The following is a 19,508-nucleotide window of genomic DNA, read 5'->3' as shown; positions in this document are numbered from 1 at the left end:
CTCTGACTAAGGTCCATGAATAAAGAAATGAACTGGTAGGAGATCAGAGGACCCGTTTACTAGTTACCTTGAGGGGGGAATTGTAAGATCCTCAGAGACAAAGCTGCCTGATGTGGGCGGAGTCCTGGTTTAGGGGAACCAATCTGCTGATGTCTAGTAATAATCTTTGTATTTCTATTTTAGTAGATGAACTGGTGATGAGGAAAACCTCAGAGGATTGTCTCACTTTGTCTCCAGACTGTAAAGTAGAAGATGAGGACATCACACAGTATAGTCCAGGAGAAAACCCGGCTACCTCAAATGTCCATCCGGCACCACACAGTGTAGATGGACCATCGTATTCCTCTTATCCTGAGGAACCTCAGACTGTGAGGGACGGTGCCGGACCATCGTATTCCTCTTATCTTGAGGAACCTCAGACTGTGAGGGACAGTGCCAGACCATCGTATTCCTCTTATCCTGAGGAACCTCAGACTGTGAGGGACAGTGCCGGACCATCGTATTCCTCTTATCCTGAGGAACCTCAGACTGTGAGGGACAGTGCTGGGCCATCGTATTTCTCTAATCCTGAGGAACCTCAAACTATGAGGGACGGTGCCGTCCTTCCAACACATAAGCGGTTTCCCTGTACTGAGTGCGGGAAGTGTTTCCCTTTTAAATCTAGACTTAATCGTCATAAAATATCTCACACCGGAGAGAAGCCATATATCTGTACTGAGTGCGGGAAGCATTTCAGTTTCAAAGACAGTCTTAATGAGCATAAAAAATCTCACACAGGTGAGAAGCCACATTCCTGTCCTGAGTGCGGGAAATGTTTTTCTCAAAAGTCCCATCTTTCAACACATCAGAGATTGCACACAGGAGAGAAGCCGTATTCCTGTCCTGAGTGTGGGAAATGTTTCCGTGTGAAACGCAATCTTAATGTACATAAAAGAACTCACACCGGTGAGAAGCCATATTCCTGTCCTGAGTGCGGGAAATGTTTTATACAGAAGTCTAGTCTTAACAATCATCAGAGCTTGCACACTGGTGAGAAGCTGTATTCTTGTCCTGAGTGTGGAAAATGTTTTTCACGCAACTCCAATCTTTACAAGCATCAGAGATTGCACACTGGCGAGAAGCCGTATTCCTGTCCTGAGTGTGGGAAATGTTTTGCACAGAAGTCCAATCTTTACACACATCAGAGATCTCACACAGGGGAGAAGCCACTTTCCTGTCCTGTGTGCGGGAAATGTTTTTCAGAGAAGTCCAATCTTTCCACACATCAGAGATCGCACACTTGTGAGAAGCCATATTCCTGTCCTGAGTGCGGGAAATGTTTTTCACGGAAGTCTAATCTTTCTACACATCAAAGATTGCACACTGGTGATAAGCCGTATTCCTGTCCCGAGTGCGGGAAATGTTTTTCAGAGAAGTCCAATCTTTCCATGCATCAGAGATCACACACTTGTGAGAAGCCGTATTCCTGTCCTGAGTGCGGGAAATGTTTTACACAGAAGTCCAATCTTTCCACACATCAGAGATTGCACACTGGAGAGAAGCCATATTCCTGTCCTGAGTGCGGAAAATGTTTTACACAGAAGTCCTATCTTTCCATGCATCAGAGATTGCACACTGGTGAGAAGCCGTATTCCTGTCCTGAGTGTGGGAAATGTTTTGCAATGAAGTTAACTCTTTCCACACATCAGAGATCTCACATGGGTGAGAAGCCGTATTCCTGTGCTGAGTGCGGGAAATGTTTTACACAGAAGTTCAGTCTTTATGCACATCAGAGATCTCACACGGGGGAGAAGCCGTATTCCTGTCCTGAGTGTGGGAAATGTTTTACACAGAAGTTCAGTCTTTCCACACATCAGAGATCTCACATGGGTGAGAAGCCGTATTCCTGTGCTGAGTGCGGGAAATGTTTTACACAGAAGTTCAGTCTTTATGCACATCAGAGATCTCACACGGGGGAGAAGCCGTATTCCTGTCCTGAGTGTGGGAAATGTTTTACACAGAAGTTCAGTCTTTCTGCACATCAGAGATCTCACACGGGGGAGAAGCCGTATTCCTGTCCTGAGTGTGGGAAATGTTTTACACAGAAGTCCAATCTTTCCACACATCAGAGATTGCACACTGGAGAGAAGCCATATTCCTGTCCTGAGTGCGGAAAATGTTTTACACAGAAGTCCTATCTTTCCATGCATCAGAGATTGCACACTGGTGAGAAGCCGTATTCCTGTCCTGAGTGTGGGAAATGTTTTGCAATGAAGTTAACTCTTTCCACACATCAGAGATCTCACATGGGTGAGAAGCCGTATTCCTGTGCTGAGTGCGGGAAATGTTTTACACAGAAGTTCAGTCTTTCTGCACATCAGAGATCTCACACGGGGGAGAAGCCGTATTCCTGTCCTGAGTGTGGGAAATGTTTTACACAGAAGTCCAATCTTTCCACACATCAGAGATTGCACACTGGTGAGAAGCCGCTTTCCTGTCCTGAGTGAGGGAATTGTTTCCACACTGAAGTCCTGTCTTCCTGTACATCAGGGGTCCCACACACCCCTGGAGGTGTATTAGTGCCTTGAGTGCGGGAAATGTCTTCTATATGAATGTTGGTGGACATGTGTGGAAGAAGCACACCCTGATATACACCTCAGATATACTCCATGGCTGATCTTCATCATGTAAGAAACCCTTCATAAGGAGATCAGAGATCACCAAAGACATGGATGAAGTGTTGGCCATTGATAGCAGGAGAAAATAAAAATGGAGTCCTTACCTTTCATTGGCTGAGTACATTTTGTGCGGGAAGATTTCACAAATACTTACAGGTCTGGTTGTTATAAATGTGTTAAAGAAATGTGACCCGCATTCCCTTGTCACAGCAAATTGGGATTTCCTATAAAGGTCAGTTCCATTTAGTGGCCATAATGTGCTTTCCTGACAGATGTCCATGGCAACATACGTTTGGGTAGCCCCGCCCTCGTTTCTCACCCATAAGACCCCACCCCCATAAATGTTCAGGATAAGCCAATGGCTGCTTTCCTTTTTTCTCCTCACTTATAGGACCATTTTTGTATGAAGTTTTCCTACCTATTGGAAGTATTGGTGGGCGGGTCTGGTGCTGGGCAGCTGTGCTGGATGTCAGGAGCTTCCTTTGGTATCCAGAAGTCTTCCAGGATGGCCCGAGTGGTCATTGAGTCCCCAGCTATCAGCGGGGTGGTGTAATGGCACACATATGTAGAGGATCCATGCCTGGAGAGTGGGCCCTGCCACCGGCGGCCATTTGCATTGGCTGGGAGCCCAGCTGTTAGCAGGTGGCCATTAAGTTTTAGACACATGAAATTTGTTTCGTTGCGAATACAAATTCCGACAAATTTTTGGTTATTCCTAGATTTGAATGTATCCAAATCTCCAATTGAAATTGTAATAAATTTTGTTGAAATCTGTGAAAATTTGTTTGGTTTATTCATTTTCTAACTAACTCCAACTTTTCAGAACGATTCGAATTCAGATCAATCAAAAAAAAACCATCGTCCGATGCAAATTCTGTGAGAAGAAATAGCTGGTTGTTAAGCAGCAAGCCAGGAAGCCGGCCGCCCGCAGCCTTACCAACCATGACTCATCAGCTGTCAGCGGGCTTCCCCACTGACAGATGAATGGAAAGAAAAGAGTGCCGGCAATAGAAAAAACAGTGTGGTCCCCCTCCCCCCCCCCCAGTCTCCTTACCAGTCTCTTCGGGGGCCAAAATGTAAAAAAAAAAAAAAAAAAAAAAACAGCATGGGTTCTCCCCTGAAATCCAAACCAGACCCTTTATCCTGGCATGCAGCCTGGCAGGTCAGGAAAGTGGGAAAGACAAGTGAGGGCCCCCTCTCCTTAACCATACCAGCCCACATGAGGGTTAGTGCTTTGGGGAAGCTCTGTCCCCCCCACCCCAAAGCACCTTGTCCCAATGTTGATGGAGACAAGGGCCTCTTCCCCACAACCGTGGCCTGTGCTTGTAGGGGTCTGCAGGCAGGGGACTTCTCATAATCTGAAAGCCCTTTTACCAAGGGGGCCCCCGGATCCCTTCATGTGAATGAGCATCGGGAACCTATTACCCGTATCTATTCACCAAAAAAAGTGTCAAAAAGTAATAAGAACACACACACAATTTTTGAAAAATCCTTTATTAAAAATAACTACTGCAGGCTCCTCCTCCATTTGATATTTCTTACATAGGTAAGGGGCGGTAAGTATATCCAAGAGATATACCTAACCTACAGGTAGGCTGAAACCTACATTATTAAAGACAAGAATACACTAACTATGAGTCATAAACAAGATTATCTTTGATCATATACCTAGGTGACCCCTATAGAGAGAGACACCCACATATTATGGGAGTATAAACTCCATCCGGTGTATACCAACCTGCTATCTTCATAAGGTGATTATCCTTCCTCCTTTCTGTATGAATAGATATAGAATAGAGAATGCAATTACTCCTCACACTACTACACATATCTATTTTATCTTGTACCTAGGATCATCAGGACAGATACCTATATATACAACACATTTTGGTCTGATTTTCCCCCCTGTGTCCGCCCCAGGTGTGGTTAATTTGTTGGAGGTTGGAAGGAAGGCTGTGTGCTAGTAAGCCATGTTTGTATTTATTATGATGTACATAAATACAGATTATGTTCTATGTATATGAAACACTAATATCGAGTCTGATTTTTTTAAAAGAAAACTGTCTGTACATCTTCATAGTCCTGAAGACGCCTTGTGCGAAACGCGTGACCAGTGAACAGACAAAATATCTATACCTACACGAACCTTATGATATATACCAACTTATCCTTATATATGTATGATATACATGAGTGAAATTAGTAGGAGACATTGATCTCCTGTGTACGAGCTGAGCTCAGTTTGGGGCCAGTTTTGTAATTTTATTGAGATCTGGTTTTAGATAAATCAATAAATGTTATTTCAGGATAAATCCATGTAGTTGTTATCTGTCTCATGCTGTGCCCTTAAAGTCCGTACATATGACAGTGGTTCCTTGTGAACATCTATAGTTTCCCATTTTTGTGGGCTAAGAGAAGGGATTTAGTAGGATACTCCAAATAACTGTTCACAGGTGAGGACAACTCTCTCAATAGAACTGTATCGCAGATCATCTGCAGGACCATAAAGCACCTGTATGGGATGAACAAGTCCCTTTGTAGCTGAAGGAACTCAGTGAACCTTGCCTCTTCAAGACACTAGCCAGTGTCTCCTTTAGCTTGCACCCAGTAACTGACTTCTAGCAGCCAGAGGAGGATCTAACAGCACAAGTCCCAAGGATCCCCTGTGGGGGTATATACTCGCAAGGCTCTTGGAGCACACACACCAGTCTTCCTCAGTAGTACCAGACAGGATCCGCAGACATCCTCCCTCAGTCAGCCCTCGTAAGGACCAATGGGGTTGCAACTTCAATGTTTTAGGCCCTCATGTCGCCCACCCAAGGCTGCCTGGCAGCTTCTGCAAGGGAGAGACAGCAGCATCCTCCCCACTTAGACCTCTCTCCCTAGAGGTAGACTGGACTGGACTACGAGCCCATGTGCTCTTCAGATATAAATACAGGTACCCAGCATGCCTTGGGGCACATCCCCTTCTAATTGGCCAGGTCTGTACAGACATCCATGCTCTCATCTGCCAGGCTTCCATCCACCTGTCCAATATAATCTATGGCTATTGAATCAGTATGAATCATCAAGACAGCATGAGCTGTGTCCCTGTTAGGCAGAGAAACCAAAAACTATATCCACTCATTCTAGCCCCTACCTAGGAGGGCTCTACATCTGTATGGCAGGGTCTGTTTGATTATTCACCTGCTGGGATGGTGCTCTGATGTGAGAAGCTGCAGTGTCAGTATTCCTTTAGCAGTAATTAACCCCTTACAGATTTTTCTCAACCAGCAAACAGAAACAACTGTTATGGGCCATACACACTATAAGATTTTCTGAAGACTTTTTCCTTTAGACTTACCAAAACCATATAATATGAGGTCAAACCTAAACACTTTCAATTTGTATGCAATCTGACAGGCCCTTGCACTACATAAAAAAGGTAAATCTGAAGGAAAAAGTCTTCAGAAAATCTTATAGTGTGTATGGCCCTTTACACTGTCTTTTTTGACAGGCCTTAGGAGACTTTACCAGCCGTAGTTTGAATTGCGATTTAAAAAAAAAAAGAAATTACTACATAGATTGAGTAGCAATTATTTATGGTATAATATTTTTTTCCTAACAATATGGAGTTCTCCTTTGCACTGTGTCTGTTTATCATGGATTTATTTCTTAAGGCCCGTACACACGTAACGCTTTTCGGCCGACGACCGATCTGCCGATTGTAGGCTTGTTAGTATGATGCCTCCGACAGCCGTCAGCGCACATTCTGCCGACAAGAATCTGTCATGCAAGCATTAAAATTTTTGTATGCCGACACCAGAGCGGCCGATTGTTTGCCAGTCAGTACAGAATTTGGCCGACAGACCGCAGATTTGCAAGACTGGGCATGCTCAGAAAAGAAAAAACACAGGGAAAGTTAACCATTACATGACATCACTTCTGCAGTCGGCTGTAGTCGGCGGACAAAATTCTTGTGCTGTCTTTGCACTTTTCAACAGACACCGACAGCCCGGGGACAAAAGACGGCCGATCGTTCGCCGACGATCGGTACGTGTGTACGGGGCTTTACTGTGACAGGTCCTTGTGCCGCTGCAGCCTAATCTTTCTATGCTGTGGCTGCTCTATGCAGGTCATAGCTGGAGGGGGGCAGCGTCTTCCTTACTGATACTGTTCCTGGATTGTCAGCCCTTCTGCAGGCCTCATAAAGCTGGTGTATGGGAAGCTGACTCATGGACACTTTCTATGAAAGCCCCGTACACACGTACCGAACGATCGGCCGTCTTTTGTCCAGGGCTGTCGTGTCTGTTGAAAACTGCAAAAGACTGCACACGAATTTTGTCGGCCAACAACAGACGACTGCAGAAGTAATGTCATGTGATGGTTAACTTTCCTTGTCTTTTTTTCTTTTCTGAGCATGCCCAGTCTTGCTAATCTGCTGTCTGTCGGCCGAAATCTTTACTGACTGGCGAACAATCGGCCGTTCTGGTGTTGGCCAACAAAAATTTTAATGCCTGCACGACAGATTCTGTTCGGCCGAAAATGCGCTGTCGGCTGTCGGAAGCATCATACTAACAAGCCTACAATCGGCCGATCGGTCGTCGGCCGAATATTTACGGCCGACAATCGGTACGTGTGTACGGGGCTGAAGCCTCTCCAGATCTGCATGTACAAGGAGTCTCAACTCTGACCATGTCAAGCTTTTCCCTTGCAGGATCACTCAACTGACCAGTTTAATCCTCTTCAAACAATTCCTAAAAGGAAGATGAGGATGGTCTATAAGCAGGTTTTTGTGCCTCCCTTCTTGCAGAGATAACTGCAATGCAAGTACCGTATTTATCGGCATATGACACGCACAGACGTATAACACGCACCCTAATTTTAAGGGGGAAGTTTCAGGAAATTTGAAATAAAGAACTGTGAAGCAAAATAAGGGTCAGTGTCTATCAATGCAGCCTTATAAGTGCCCATCAATGCAGCCTCACCCTTGCAACCAGATTAGTGCCCATCTGCAGCCTCATTAATGCAGCCAGATCAGTGTCAAGCTGCAGCCTTATAATTGCAGCCAGATCCGTGCCAATCTGCAGCCTCCTAAATGCAGCCAGATCCGTGCCCATCTGAAGCCTCACATCAGATTACATAGAGCACGGATCTCCTGTTTACTCAGCGGCCTCTTTAATAAAAAGTCCTGCCTCCCGGCTCCTATGATAGACAAAACACTGGTCCAATGACAGTCCAGGGGATTGGACTTAGTATTACAAAGGCCGCCGATTACGCAGGAGATCCATGCTCTATGTAATCTGACGGTGCTCGTCCCACCTCCTTTCCTTCCGAGGCAGCCAAATGAAAATGTCGGCGTATAACATGCACCCACTATTTACGCCCGATTTTCAGGGAGAAAAGGTGCGTGTTATACACAGATAAATACGGTATTTTTAGCACTTCCAAAGGAGAGCATTGCCTTTTTTCCCTATGATGTTTAATCTAGAAGCTCATGCTAGAAGAGTAGTGCAAATTGAACAGAAGGATAGAGCACCAGAATGTCTTAGTGGTCATCACCTTGCAGCACTGGGTTGTTCAGTTCAAACCCCAACCAGAATACTTCTACCTGTACTGCAGGATGTCAGATTAGGCACTTGTGAAGAGGAAGAGGCTTTCCAGTAGAATGAGTCACCTATTTGGTTGACGTGGCCTTCATGAGCTTAGCCATATACATGGAGTTGCCATTGGGGGATGCTGTGTCCTTCAGGGGTATACTCAATAATGATGATTAGGTGGGTCCTTTGGGGGGTTTAGGGTCTTCTGGTGGTAACTTTATGTATTGGACTTGTCCCTAAGGCGTATATCTGCCTGCAGTTGTAGCCTGTGAACCTGACTTAACCCTTGCCTCTCTTCCAAAGCAATGGAAGTTGGGGTGAAGAATATTGATTCTATCCTAAAGAATAATTCTACAAGTTGGGCAATCTTGTCTGCAATGCAAGAGTTTAAACTGTATCCTTTAAGGGCTAGCTTCATTTGATGTCCACGAGCTGCATTTAGTCCAGTCTCCTGCTTTAGAGTAAATGTCTGCCGAATGAAAGAAAACTGCAGTTCTTGAGTCAGTGTCTAATTCCAAAGAGTCCAGAAAGCATTGAAGAGAGAAAGAGAGTCCTCATCCAAAAAGGCAGGAAAGACCTTGAATTCTGGGGGAGAGGTTGCTTACTGGTCTTTTTCAGATTGTGCCATCCATTCCTACGAGGACCAAGGAATTGGTGTTTAGAGGTGGGTAGAGGTTGGAACCAAGGAATGGTGCTCGGAGGTAGGTAGGAGGTGGAACCAAGAAATGGTGCTCGGAGGTGGGTAGAGGGTGGAACCAAGGAATGGTGCTCAGAGTTGGAACCAGGGAATTGGTTACTTGGAGGTGGGTAGGGGTGTGGAACCAAGGAATGGTGCTCGGAGGTAGGTAGGGGGTGGAATTAAGGAATGGTGCTTGGAGGTGGGTAGGGGCAGACAAAGGGGGAGTTCCTGCACCTATCCTCTGAGAAAACAAGCCCTGATAATGAGCCACCTATTTGCTTGTTGTGGTCTTCATGAGCTTAGCCATATAAGTTGTCATGGGAGGATGTGTGAGGTCAATCAGGAAATAAACACCAAATTGTTAATCCAAGCATGCAGCCGGCCTGGCCAGGAAAGGGGGGGGGGTGAGCGTGTGATGGTAATAGGCAGTAATTTATCCCCCCCCCCCCCTGGTAGGAGTGGAGATGGCCCCATCTATAAAGATATGGGCGGCACAGTGTGTAGTGGTTAGCACTTTCACCTAGCAGCAAGAGGGTCGCTGGTTGGAATCCCAACCACAACACTACCTGCCTGGAGTTTGCATGTTCTCCCTGTGCCTGCGTGGGTTTCCTCCGGGAACTCCGGTTTTCTCCCACACTCCAAAGAGATGCTGGTAGATTAATTGGATCCCGTATAAAAAATTGGCCATACTGTGTATTAATGAGAGTTAAGGGCCTTAGATTGTAAGCTCCTTGAGGGCAGGGACTGATGTGAATGTACAATGTATATGTAAAGTGCTGCGTAAATTGACAGCGCTGTATAAGTACCTGAAATAAAATAATAAAAATAAAATAAATATACAGTACATACACACGCAGCACAAGGCCTTGTTCACACTACGAGATGATTCTCGGGGCTGCAGTACCTCTGAGCTCCACAAGGTGGTGATCTCACTTCTACCCAGACATGAAGTCTCTATAGAAGACAGGAAGTGATGTCAGGTATTAATAGGAAGTTCCGGGTGAGAGGTGAGTAAGGAGGAAGTAGAGTGGAGACGTTGCTTGAAGAGGCAGCAGAGGAGGTAATAGGATCTTATTTTCTATTTACACCCAATAACCCCCCCCCCCCCCCCCGTCATGTCCGTCCTCTTCCTCCATAGTCACTGTGATGTCTTTTATCTCCAGCAGATGATGATACACACATATATAGTGTGGAAACCTAGATTAACCCCTTCAGAGTCAGAACATTTCTCCTCTTACATATATATTTTTATCCTTACCTGTCTAGACAGAAACCTGTATAGACCGAGTGACAGAACGAATGAGGATGAAGGAGGACCGGAGTCACATGACTGAGAAGATACTAAACCTCACCCTGGAGATCATCTACCTGCTGACCGGAGAGGTGAGGAGGATTCTGGGAGGTCACATGACATCACTCTTATATCTATTAATAAAACACAGACCTGACTGAGAGGTGAGGAGGATTCTGGGATTCTAACATGATATTCCTATTGGTTCTCCAAAACAGAGATTTCCTCTTCTGAAGTCAGGTGATCATATGACCATCACAGTGCCTCCATGTGACTCCCTAAAACCTGAGAGACACAACATGCAGAAGATTCTAGAAGTTACCAAGAAGATGATGGAGCTGCTGACAGGAGAGGTGAGCGGTGCTGGGAATTCTGGGACATTATCCAGTAACAAACAAGGGATGTGTCTAGATGGTGACTGCATCATTGTGTGTGTCAGGTTCCTATAAGGTGTCAGGATGTCACTGTCTATTTCTCCATGGAGGAGTGGGAGTATTTAGAAGGACACAAGGATCTCTACAAGGACGTCATGATGGAGAATCAGCCGCCCCTCACATCACCGGGTAAGAGGAGACTTTATTGTAAAGGAGAGAGCAGTACGAAGGCTCCACCTAGATCCCCCATCATCTGATAAACACATAGAAACAATGTATTCAGACAGTGTGTGTCAGGGATGGGCTCCTGCTACTTAACAAGCAGCTCTTTTCTTTCAGAGCTCAGAAGTTGCTTAGCTGTCGGTTAACTACCAGCCGCTCGTTACCACAGTGACTCACCTGGTTACCATTATCTGCCTCATTAGTCCCATTTTGCTATTTAAGTAGCTTAGCTCATTTCCTCCTTGCCCTTGCGTGGTCTATGCTCTCCAGTGTGTTTCTGTGTATGACTTGCCGTGGCTGACTTCTCTTCCGATACCGGTTCCTGATTTCTTTCACCTGACTAAACTGACTTATGGTTTCCTGATCCTTGCTCCTCTGATTACCTGTTCTGGCATCCAAACCCCGGCTTCTGTTTTTGACTATACGTTCCTCAACTGTTATTTTTGCTATTTAATTAAAGGTGTGATTTTAACTGCACTTTCTGTTGAAGCACTCAATACCACTGCAGCCTCGTGCCTCCCCACTTACCATGGAGACTTTTGATGGGAGACCTCTACAGCCTGCCCATGTGACCCATGAAACCACTCCATTGACCATGGCTGTAGGGGCTCTTCACCATGAGATAATTCAAATGCCTTGTCATTTCCTTACCTCATTACCCAGTTGTCATTGGTTATCCTTGGTTACAGAGGCAAAATCCCTCTTTAAATTGCTGTAATGCTGAGGTTTTGTCATGGTCCCCACAATGCACGAATACATCTTTTTAGAAAGTGATTAGGATCATGTGCACGTCTTCAGTCTCTTTATTGCCAGAAGAGTACCATGAATTCTGTGATGTCTTTGACAAAGGTCAGGCTGGTATTTTGGCACATCTGCCTTTTGAGTGCACAGTTGACCTTCAACCCCGGTGCCATTCCTCCTCATGGCCGGGATTACCTACTGTTTGTCTCAGAGGAGAAGGCAATAGAGAAGTATGTTGCGATTTAACTATCCCAGGGGTTCATCCGCAAATCCTCTTCTGCCAGTGCTGGCTTTTTATTTGTGAAAAAAAAAGTGGTCAACTGAGTCTCTATATCGATTATAGGGGTCTCATTCACATTACTGTTAAAAATACTTATCTGACCCCATTGATAATGGAATTATTTGACTGCCTCAAGGGAACATCGGTCTTCACTAAGCTCGATTTGCGAGGGACATACAATCTTGTGAGGATTAATGAGGGCCACAAATAGCAATTTAATACTAGGACTGGACACTACGAATAACTTGTAATGCCCTTTTGGTCTCCAACACTCCTGCAGTTTTCCAGAACTTTATTAACAATGTCCTCTGAGATATGCTGCCATAATGTGTGCTGGTTTACCCGGATGATATTCTCATATATTCTAAGTCCCTAGAGAACCTCCACACAGATGTCTCTCCCGTGTGCTACAGAGGTTGAGAGAAAGCAACCTCTTTTGCAAGTTGGAAAAGTGTGAGTTTCATGAACAGGTTCAATCTTTGGGTTATGTCATTTGTGCTGCCAGGTTTTCGATGGACCCAGAGAAGCCATCTGCAGTCTTAAAGTGGCTTTGGCCTATAGGTCTACGTGCTCTACAACATTTTCTTGGCTTTGCCAATTCTTATCAGAAATTTATGAGTAATTTCTCTTTTCTGGTCAAACCCCTTCATTGATACTGTATGACCAGAAAAGAGGGCAACCCACAGAATTGGTCCCCGGAATCCATTAAAGCCTTTGAATCCCTCGAGGCCACTTTTGCTGCAGCTCCAGTGCTGGAACATCCTGATCCCATGTTACCATTCTTGAAGTTGATGCATCTGAGACTGGAGTAGGTGCTTTCCTGTCTCAACCTCCTACCCCTGAGAGTTCTATCCATCCTTGTGGCTACTTTTCTTAAAAAATTGTCTCTAGCAGAATGAAATTCTGAAACTGGTGATAGAGAATTATTAGCCATAATTTTAACTCATAAAGAAGGGAGGCATCTCATCAAGGGTACTACTGTGCTGGCCCTCATTTTGACTGACCATAAGAATCTTTCATTCTTGTCTGAGGCTAGACATTTATCTCCTGGAAGGGCTCAGTGGGACCTTTTTTTTTTTTTTTTTTTTTTTTTCAAGCTTCATTTACATAGTCTCATTCATACCTGATACAAAGAATATAAGAGCAGATGCCTTATTGCCGCAGTTTTCCTCCTCTTCCAAAATGGAGTCTGTTCCCACTCCTGTGATACCTTCGGACTGCATTTTGGCTATTTTTTTCTAGTCTCACTTCACCTTTGGGTGAGAGAATGATGCCCTCTCAGATCCATTCTCCTGGAAAACCTCATGACCGCTGCTTTGTCCCCGAGAATCTCCGCACCATTTTCCTCCAGCCCTACCATTCACCTAAGACAGCTGGGCACCCAGGAAAAAATCAACGGCGTATGGACATATTGTTGAGACATATGGCCTATGTCTCAACAATGCTGGTGGCCTAGTCTCCGTGCTCATGAAACCAGCTTTGTAGCCGCTTGTCCTGTGTGTGCTCAGAATAAAACACCACGACACCTTCCAGTGGGCCTCTTTCAACCCATACGCAGTGAAGAGAGGCCTTGGATCCACTTGTCTATTAATTTTATTATGGATTTACGCAACTCCCATAGCAACACAGTTATTCTTATGGTGGTTGACCGTTTTTCAAAATGTCACATTGCATTCCGCTAAAGAAGTTGCCTGTGTCCAAGGAACTGGAATCCATTTTCACTGGAGAGTTCTTTCAGTTACATGGGTTACCTAAAGTTATCATCTCGGACAGGGCTAGCCAGTTGGTGTCCAAGTTTTGGGGAGCCTTTTGTGCACAGTTGGGAGTTCCGCTTTCCTTCTCCTCTGCATATCACCCACAGTCCAATGGGGCCGCAGAATGGGCCGACCAAGCCTTGAAGCAGTTCTTACATTGCTATATTTCTGACCACCATAACAACTGGTGGGACCTGTTACCTTGGGTGGAGTTTGCTCACAATAGCACCATCAATGCCGCCTCCTGATTATCTCATTTTATGGTGAACTATGAGTTCCAGCCATCTATGTTGCCTGATACATCTGTTCCGCAAGGCATTTCTGCATTAGAGCAACATCTTCAGGAACTCTGTTCCACTTGGGTGCAGGTCCAAGAATCTTTGCAACACTCCAGAGAGAGGTACAGACTGACCACTGATGCCTACCTGCATCCTCCTACTAATTTGGGGAGAGGGTAAGGTTAATCCAGTGGCCTACACATTAGATCTTCCTTCCAACATGCGTATTTACAATGTATTCTATGTTTCTTTACGTGTTATTGCTATACCACCTCAGTACCATGCCCTCGCCCGCTTAAGGTTGACAACCATGTGGAATATGAGATACAATCTATTATTGACTCCCGTAGGTTTAGTGGACACATACGCTATCTAGTTCACAGAGGGGTTACGGTCCAGGGGAACGCTCTTGGGTCTAATCCTCGGATGTAATTGCTCCTGCCCTGTTCCAGGCTTTCCATATACATTTTCCCCTCAAGTCTGGTGCTCCCCCAAGGGGGAGGGATTGTTGGGGAAGAGGGTACTGTTAGGGCTGGGCTCCTGATAGTTAGCGAGCTGCTCTTTTCTTTTAGTGTTCAGAAGCTGCTTAGCTGTCGGGTAACTACCAGCCGCTTGTTACCCCAATGACTCACCTGGTTACCATTTTCTGCCTGATTAGTCCAGCCTACAGCCAGCCCCTTGTTTTCTTTTGAAGCAGCTGAGCTCATTTCCTCCTTGCCCTTGCTTGGTCTATGATCTCCAGTGTGTTCCTGTGTTACTTGCCCTGGCTGACTTCCCTTCCTATTCCTTTTCCTGATTTTTGCTTCCGACTATGCTGGCTTCTGGTTTCTTGACCCTGGCTCCTCTGATTACCTGCTCTGGCATCCAAATCCCGGCTTATGTTTTTGACTACGTTCCTGAACTGTTATTTTTTTTTTCTATTTCATTAAAGGTGTGATTTTTATTTTTTTTAACTGTACTTTCTGTCTTCGCCTGGTTTATGGTCCCCAACAGTGTGTGTGTGTTTCCTACAGATGGTTCCAGTAATGGGAACCCACCAGAGAGATGTCCCCATCCTCTGTATTCCCGGGATTCCACACAGGAAGGTCACACCATCCCTCAGCATCATCAGGTAGATGAGGAACAATCACTGATAGTATCATTAGGATCTGTACATTATCTGCATTGTTACCATTGATGTCATTTTTATTATATATTCAGAGTGGAAACCTGAGAGATTCTAAAGTTGATGTTAAAGACGAAATAAAAGAGGAGGATGATGAGGATGGGGTCATAGAGGAAGTACACAAAGATCTGTACCAGGATACCATGGTGAAGTCATCCAGCTACAGGAACCCACCAGAGAGATGTCCCTGTCCTCTGTTTACCCGGGATTCCACACAGGAAGGTCACACCATCCCTCGCCATCATCAGGTAGATGAGTGACAATTATTGGTAGTTATGGTTTATAAGCAATCATGTTTTTTACAATGAATATTTTATTATATCTTCCAGAATGAAAACCTCAAGGAAAATATTGTTGTAAAAGAAGCGTATAAAGAGGAGGATGAGGAGTATCGAGTGATGGAGCAGGTTTCAGAAGGACACAATATGATATAGCCACCTAATACCAGAAACCCACCAGAGAGATGTCCCCGTCCTCTGTATTCCCGGGATTCCACACAGGAAGGTCACACCATCCCTCAATGCTACAAGGTTGGTGGGATGGAGTATCTAGAACATGGACTTGTGGAGGGGATGTGTGTGTTTTTTATGTAAGCTTATATCTTCCAGATATTCTCTCTTATTTTCTTGGTTTAGAGTGGAGATCCAATCGATATAGAATTTGAGGTTAAAGCAGAAGAAGAAGAGAGGTATGTGAGGGATGATCAGCAGTCTATGGAGGAGGATGGAATAACGGGGACATTTATAGAGGAGGACACTCCTACAGAGATCAGCACAGGTGGGTCCTTAACACTAAATCCATTCCTCCACCCATACTGCTCACTGATTGGTCCAGAGTAGGGCGGGGACTGGGTGAAATCAGCCTGTAATACACTGGTCACTTTCCTGAGCTGTGTTCCCCGTCCTGTATTCCTCTCGGATAATGTTCCTTCTCTGTGCTGCAGACAAAATTTATGTCTCTAGACTGAATTTATGGAGATTCTGGGGTTCAGCTGGCAGTAAAATGTTGATGTTCACCATAGATGTTGCTCAGCCTAGACCCCTGGGCTATGAACCTTGGGTCTTCTGCCCCATGCCCAGGTCTACCAAGATCTCTGACAGAACAATTCTCCCGGGGTTACTTGCTCTGTTATTTGCTGGCTGTGCCGGGTGGAGGGATATGTCTGTATAGTCTCACACCCAAGTCACTGAGTTCCTTTCATTTTTTTGAGCCGTGTATATTCTATCTATACAATGCACACACTGTTACACACAAACACACAAAAACTTGAAGAAAAGACATGAAAAGACACACACACTGGTGAACAGTCGCAAACAGTTTTACAATCCACAGTAAACATGAATGTGCCACAAATACACCCTTCTCTTGTCACGGAGAATAAGCTGACAGTGCGCCACTCTGCAATGCCAGGTGTACTCTCACCTCTTCAGATGGACCCCATTGCTCCATACCAAGAGGACACACCCAGCATGAAATCACACACCTTCAGGTACATGTAGGCGGAGCCTCCTCTTTAGGTAGCCAGCTCCTGCTACTAGAGATAGAGACTCCATAGTGCTCACTGTTATATTTATTACATGGATAAGAAAAGCACTCACAAGGTTAAAAAAGCAATCTAGCATTGAATACACACAATCATTGCAGATTCCCCAAGCATCAGTCTCAGTGTAACTTAAGGGCACTCCACCTAACGTGATGATGTCCTCCAACCACTCCCATCTGATGTGTTGCATCCTGATTGGACTTCCCCAGAGATATACAGTATATGGTCTTCAGGATCAGTCCAGTCTTCATCTTGGTTGTTCTCCCCCCACCCTCACTCTCTAACCTCTGGTGGGGCTCAGCCCCGCTGTTATTCATGACTAAATCATGGACTAAATAAGGAAATGCAGGACTGTTTGTGTTAGGAAGATGGCCATGAGTGATAGAGGGGGAGGGGACACCCGTCCTATAATCCCCTCATCACTGTCACTCCTATAAAAGACAGTTCTCGTTGTTTCCTCACTCTCTGACTAAGGTCCATGAATAAAGAAATTAACTGGTAGGAGATCAGAGGACCCATTTACTAGTTACCTTGAGGGGGGAATTGTAAGATCCTCAGAGACAAAGCTGCCTGATGTGGGCGGAGTCCTGGTTTAGGGGAACCAATCTGCTGATGTCTAGTAATAATCTTTGTATTTCTATTTTGTAGATGGATGGGAGATGAGGAAAACCTCAGAGGATTGTCTCACTTTGTCTCCAGACTGTAAAGTAGAAGATGAGGACATCACACAGTATAGTCCAGGAGAAAACCCGGCTACCTCCAATGTCCATCCGGCACCACACAGTGTAGATGGACCATCATATTCCTCTTATCCTGAGGAACCTCAGACTGTGAGGGACTGTGCCGTCCTTACAACAGATAAGAGGTTCTCCTGTGCTGAGTGCGGGAAGAGCTTCAGTTTTAAATCCAATCTTAATGTGCATAAAAGATCTCACACTGGTGAGAAGCCGTATTCCTGTCCTGAGTGCGGGAAATGTTTTGCACTGAAGTGTATTCTTTACAAGCATCAAAGATCTCACACGGGGGAGAAGCCGTATTCCTGTCTTGAGTGCGGGAAATGTTTTGCACAGAAGTCTAGTCTTCACAATCATCAGAGCTCACACACTGGTGAGAAGCGTTATTCTTGTCGTGAGTGCGGAAAATGTTTTTCACACAAGTCCTATGTTTCCACACATCATAGATTGCACACGGGGGAAAAGCCATATTCCTGTCCTGAGTGCGGGAAATGTTTTGCACAGAAGTCCGCTCTTTCTACACATCAGAAATCGCACACTGGGGAGAAGCCGTATTCCTGTCCTGAGTGCGGGAAATGTTTTGCAGAGATGTCCGCTCTTTCTCTACATCAGAGATTGCACACGGGGGAAAAGCCATATCCCTGTCCTGAGTGCGGGAAATGTTTTGTACACAAGTCTGCTCTTTCCATGCATCAGAGATCGCACACTGGTGAGAAGCCGTATTCCTGTCCTGAGTGCGGGAAATGTTTTGCACAGAAGTCCGCTCTTACCAGACATCAGAGATCTCACACGGGTGAGAAGTCGTATTCCTGTCCTGAGTGCGGGAAATGTTTTTCATGCAAGTCATATCTTTCCACACATCAGAGATGGCACACAGGTGAGAAGCTCTGTTCCTGTCCTGAGTGCGGGAAATGTTTTTCACAGATGTCCGCTCTTTCTAGACATCAGAGTTTGCACATCGGGGAAAAGCCGTATCCCTGTCCTGAGTGCGGGAAATGCTTTACACAGAAGTCATATCTTTCCACACATCAGAGATCGCACACTGGTGAGAAGCCGTATTCCTGTTCTGAGTGCGGGAAATGTTTTTCAGATAATTCCAATCTTTCCAAACATCAGAGATCTCACACTGGGGAGAAGCCGTATTCCTGTCCTGAGTGCGGGAAATGTTTTACACTGAAGTCCAATCTTTCCAAACATCAGAGATCTCACACGGTAGAGAAGCCGTATTCCGGTCCTGAGTGAGGGAAATGTTCCTCACTGAAGTTCTGTCTTCCTGTACATTAGGGATCCCACACAACCCTGGAGGTGTATTAGTGCCTTGAGTGCGGGAAATGTCTTCTATATGAATGTTGGTGGACATGTGGGGAAGAAGCACACCCTGATATACACCTCAGATGTATGTACATACTCCATGGCTGATCTTCATCATGTAAGAAACACTTCATAAGGAGATCAGATAGCACCAAAGACATGGATGAAGTGTTGTCCCGTGTTGGTCATTGATAGCAGTAGAAAAATAAAAATGGAGTCCTTACCTTTCATTGGCACATTTTGTGCAGGAAGATTTCACAAACGCTTACAGATCTGGTTAGTAAAAATGTGTTCATGAAATGTGACCCACATTCCCCCAGTCATGGCGAATTGGGATTTCCTATAATGGTCAGTTCCATCTAGTGGCCATAATGTGCTTTCCTGACAGATGTCCATGACAGCATACGTTTGGGTAGCCCTGCCCTCGTTCCTCCCCTATAAGACCCCACCCCCAGAAATGTTCAGGATAAGCCAATGGCTGCATTCTTTTTTTGTCCTCCTTACTTATAGGACCATTTTTGTATGAAGTTTTCCTACCTATTGGAAGTATTGGTGGGCGGGTCTGGTGCTGGGCAGCTGTGCGGGATGTCAGGAGCTTCCTTTGGTATCCAGAAGTCTTCCAGGATGTCCCGAGTGGTCATTGAGTCCCCAGCTATCAGCGGGGTGGTGTTATGGCACACATATGTAGAGGATCCATGCCTGGAGAGTGGGCCCTGCCATCGGAGGTCATTTGCATTGGATGGGAGCCCAGCTGTTAGCGGGTGGCCATTAAGTGTTAGATACGTGAAATACGTTTCGGTGTGAATACAAATTCGGTCAAATTTTTGGTTATTCCTAGATTCAGATGTATCCAAATCTCTAAATGAAATTGTAATGAATTTCATTGAGATCTGTTAGAAA

General features: G+C 45.2%; 3 protein-coding genes across 3 annotated transcripts in view; 2 read left to right on the top strand and 1 right to left on the bottom strand.

Annotated features, from left to right (window-relative positions):
- LOC309549119 (uncharacterized protein) overlaps nt 1–19,508 on the top strand; it is a 2,919,967-nt gene that overhangs the window by 2,360,453 nt on the left and 540,006 nt on the right. The gene's annotated exons all lie outside the window — the stretch shown is intronic.
- LOC309549117 (uncharacterized protein) overlaps nt 1–19,508 on the bottom strand; it is a 4,285,597-nt gene that overhangs the window by 3,836,744 nt on the left and 429,345 nt on the right.
- On the top strand, nt 585–18,665 carry LOC309548641 (uncharacterized protein; the record flags this gene model as incomplete). The annotated part of the gene is made up of 4 exons (XM_082248610.1): nt 585–777; nt 935–981; nt 1,668–2,446; nt 17,744–18,665. 4 exons carry the CDS (start codon nt 585–587, stop codon nt 18,537–18,539), a joined length of 1,815 nt encoding a protein of 604 aa, XP_082104736.1. The 3' UTR covers nt 18,540–18,665.

Source organism: Pelophylax lessonae, assembly GCF_965119305.1.
Source record: "Pelophylax lessonae genome assembly, chromosome: 3".
Taxonomy (NCBI): Eukaryota; Metazoa; Chordata; class Amphibia; order Anura; family Ranidae; genus Pelophylax; species Pelophylax lessonae.
The sequence above is the reverse complement of the archived record's forward strand: the minus strand, read 5'-3'. Positions and strand labels throughout refer to the sequence as shown.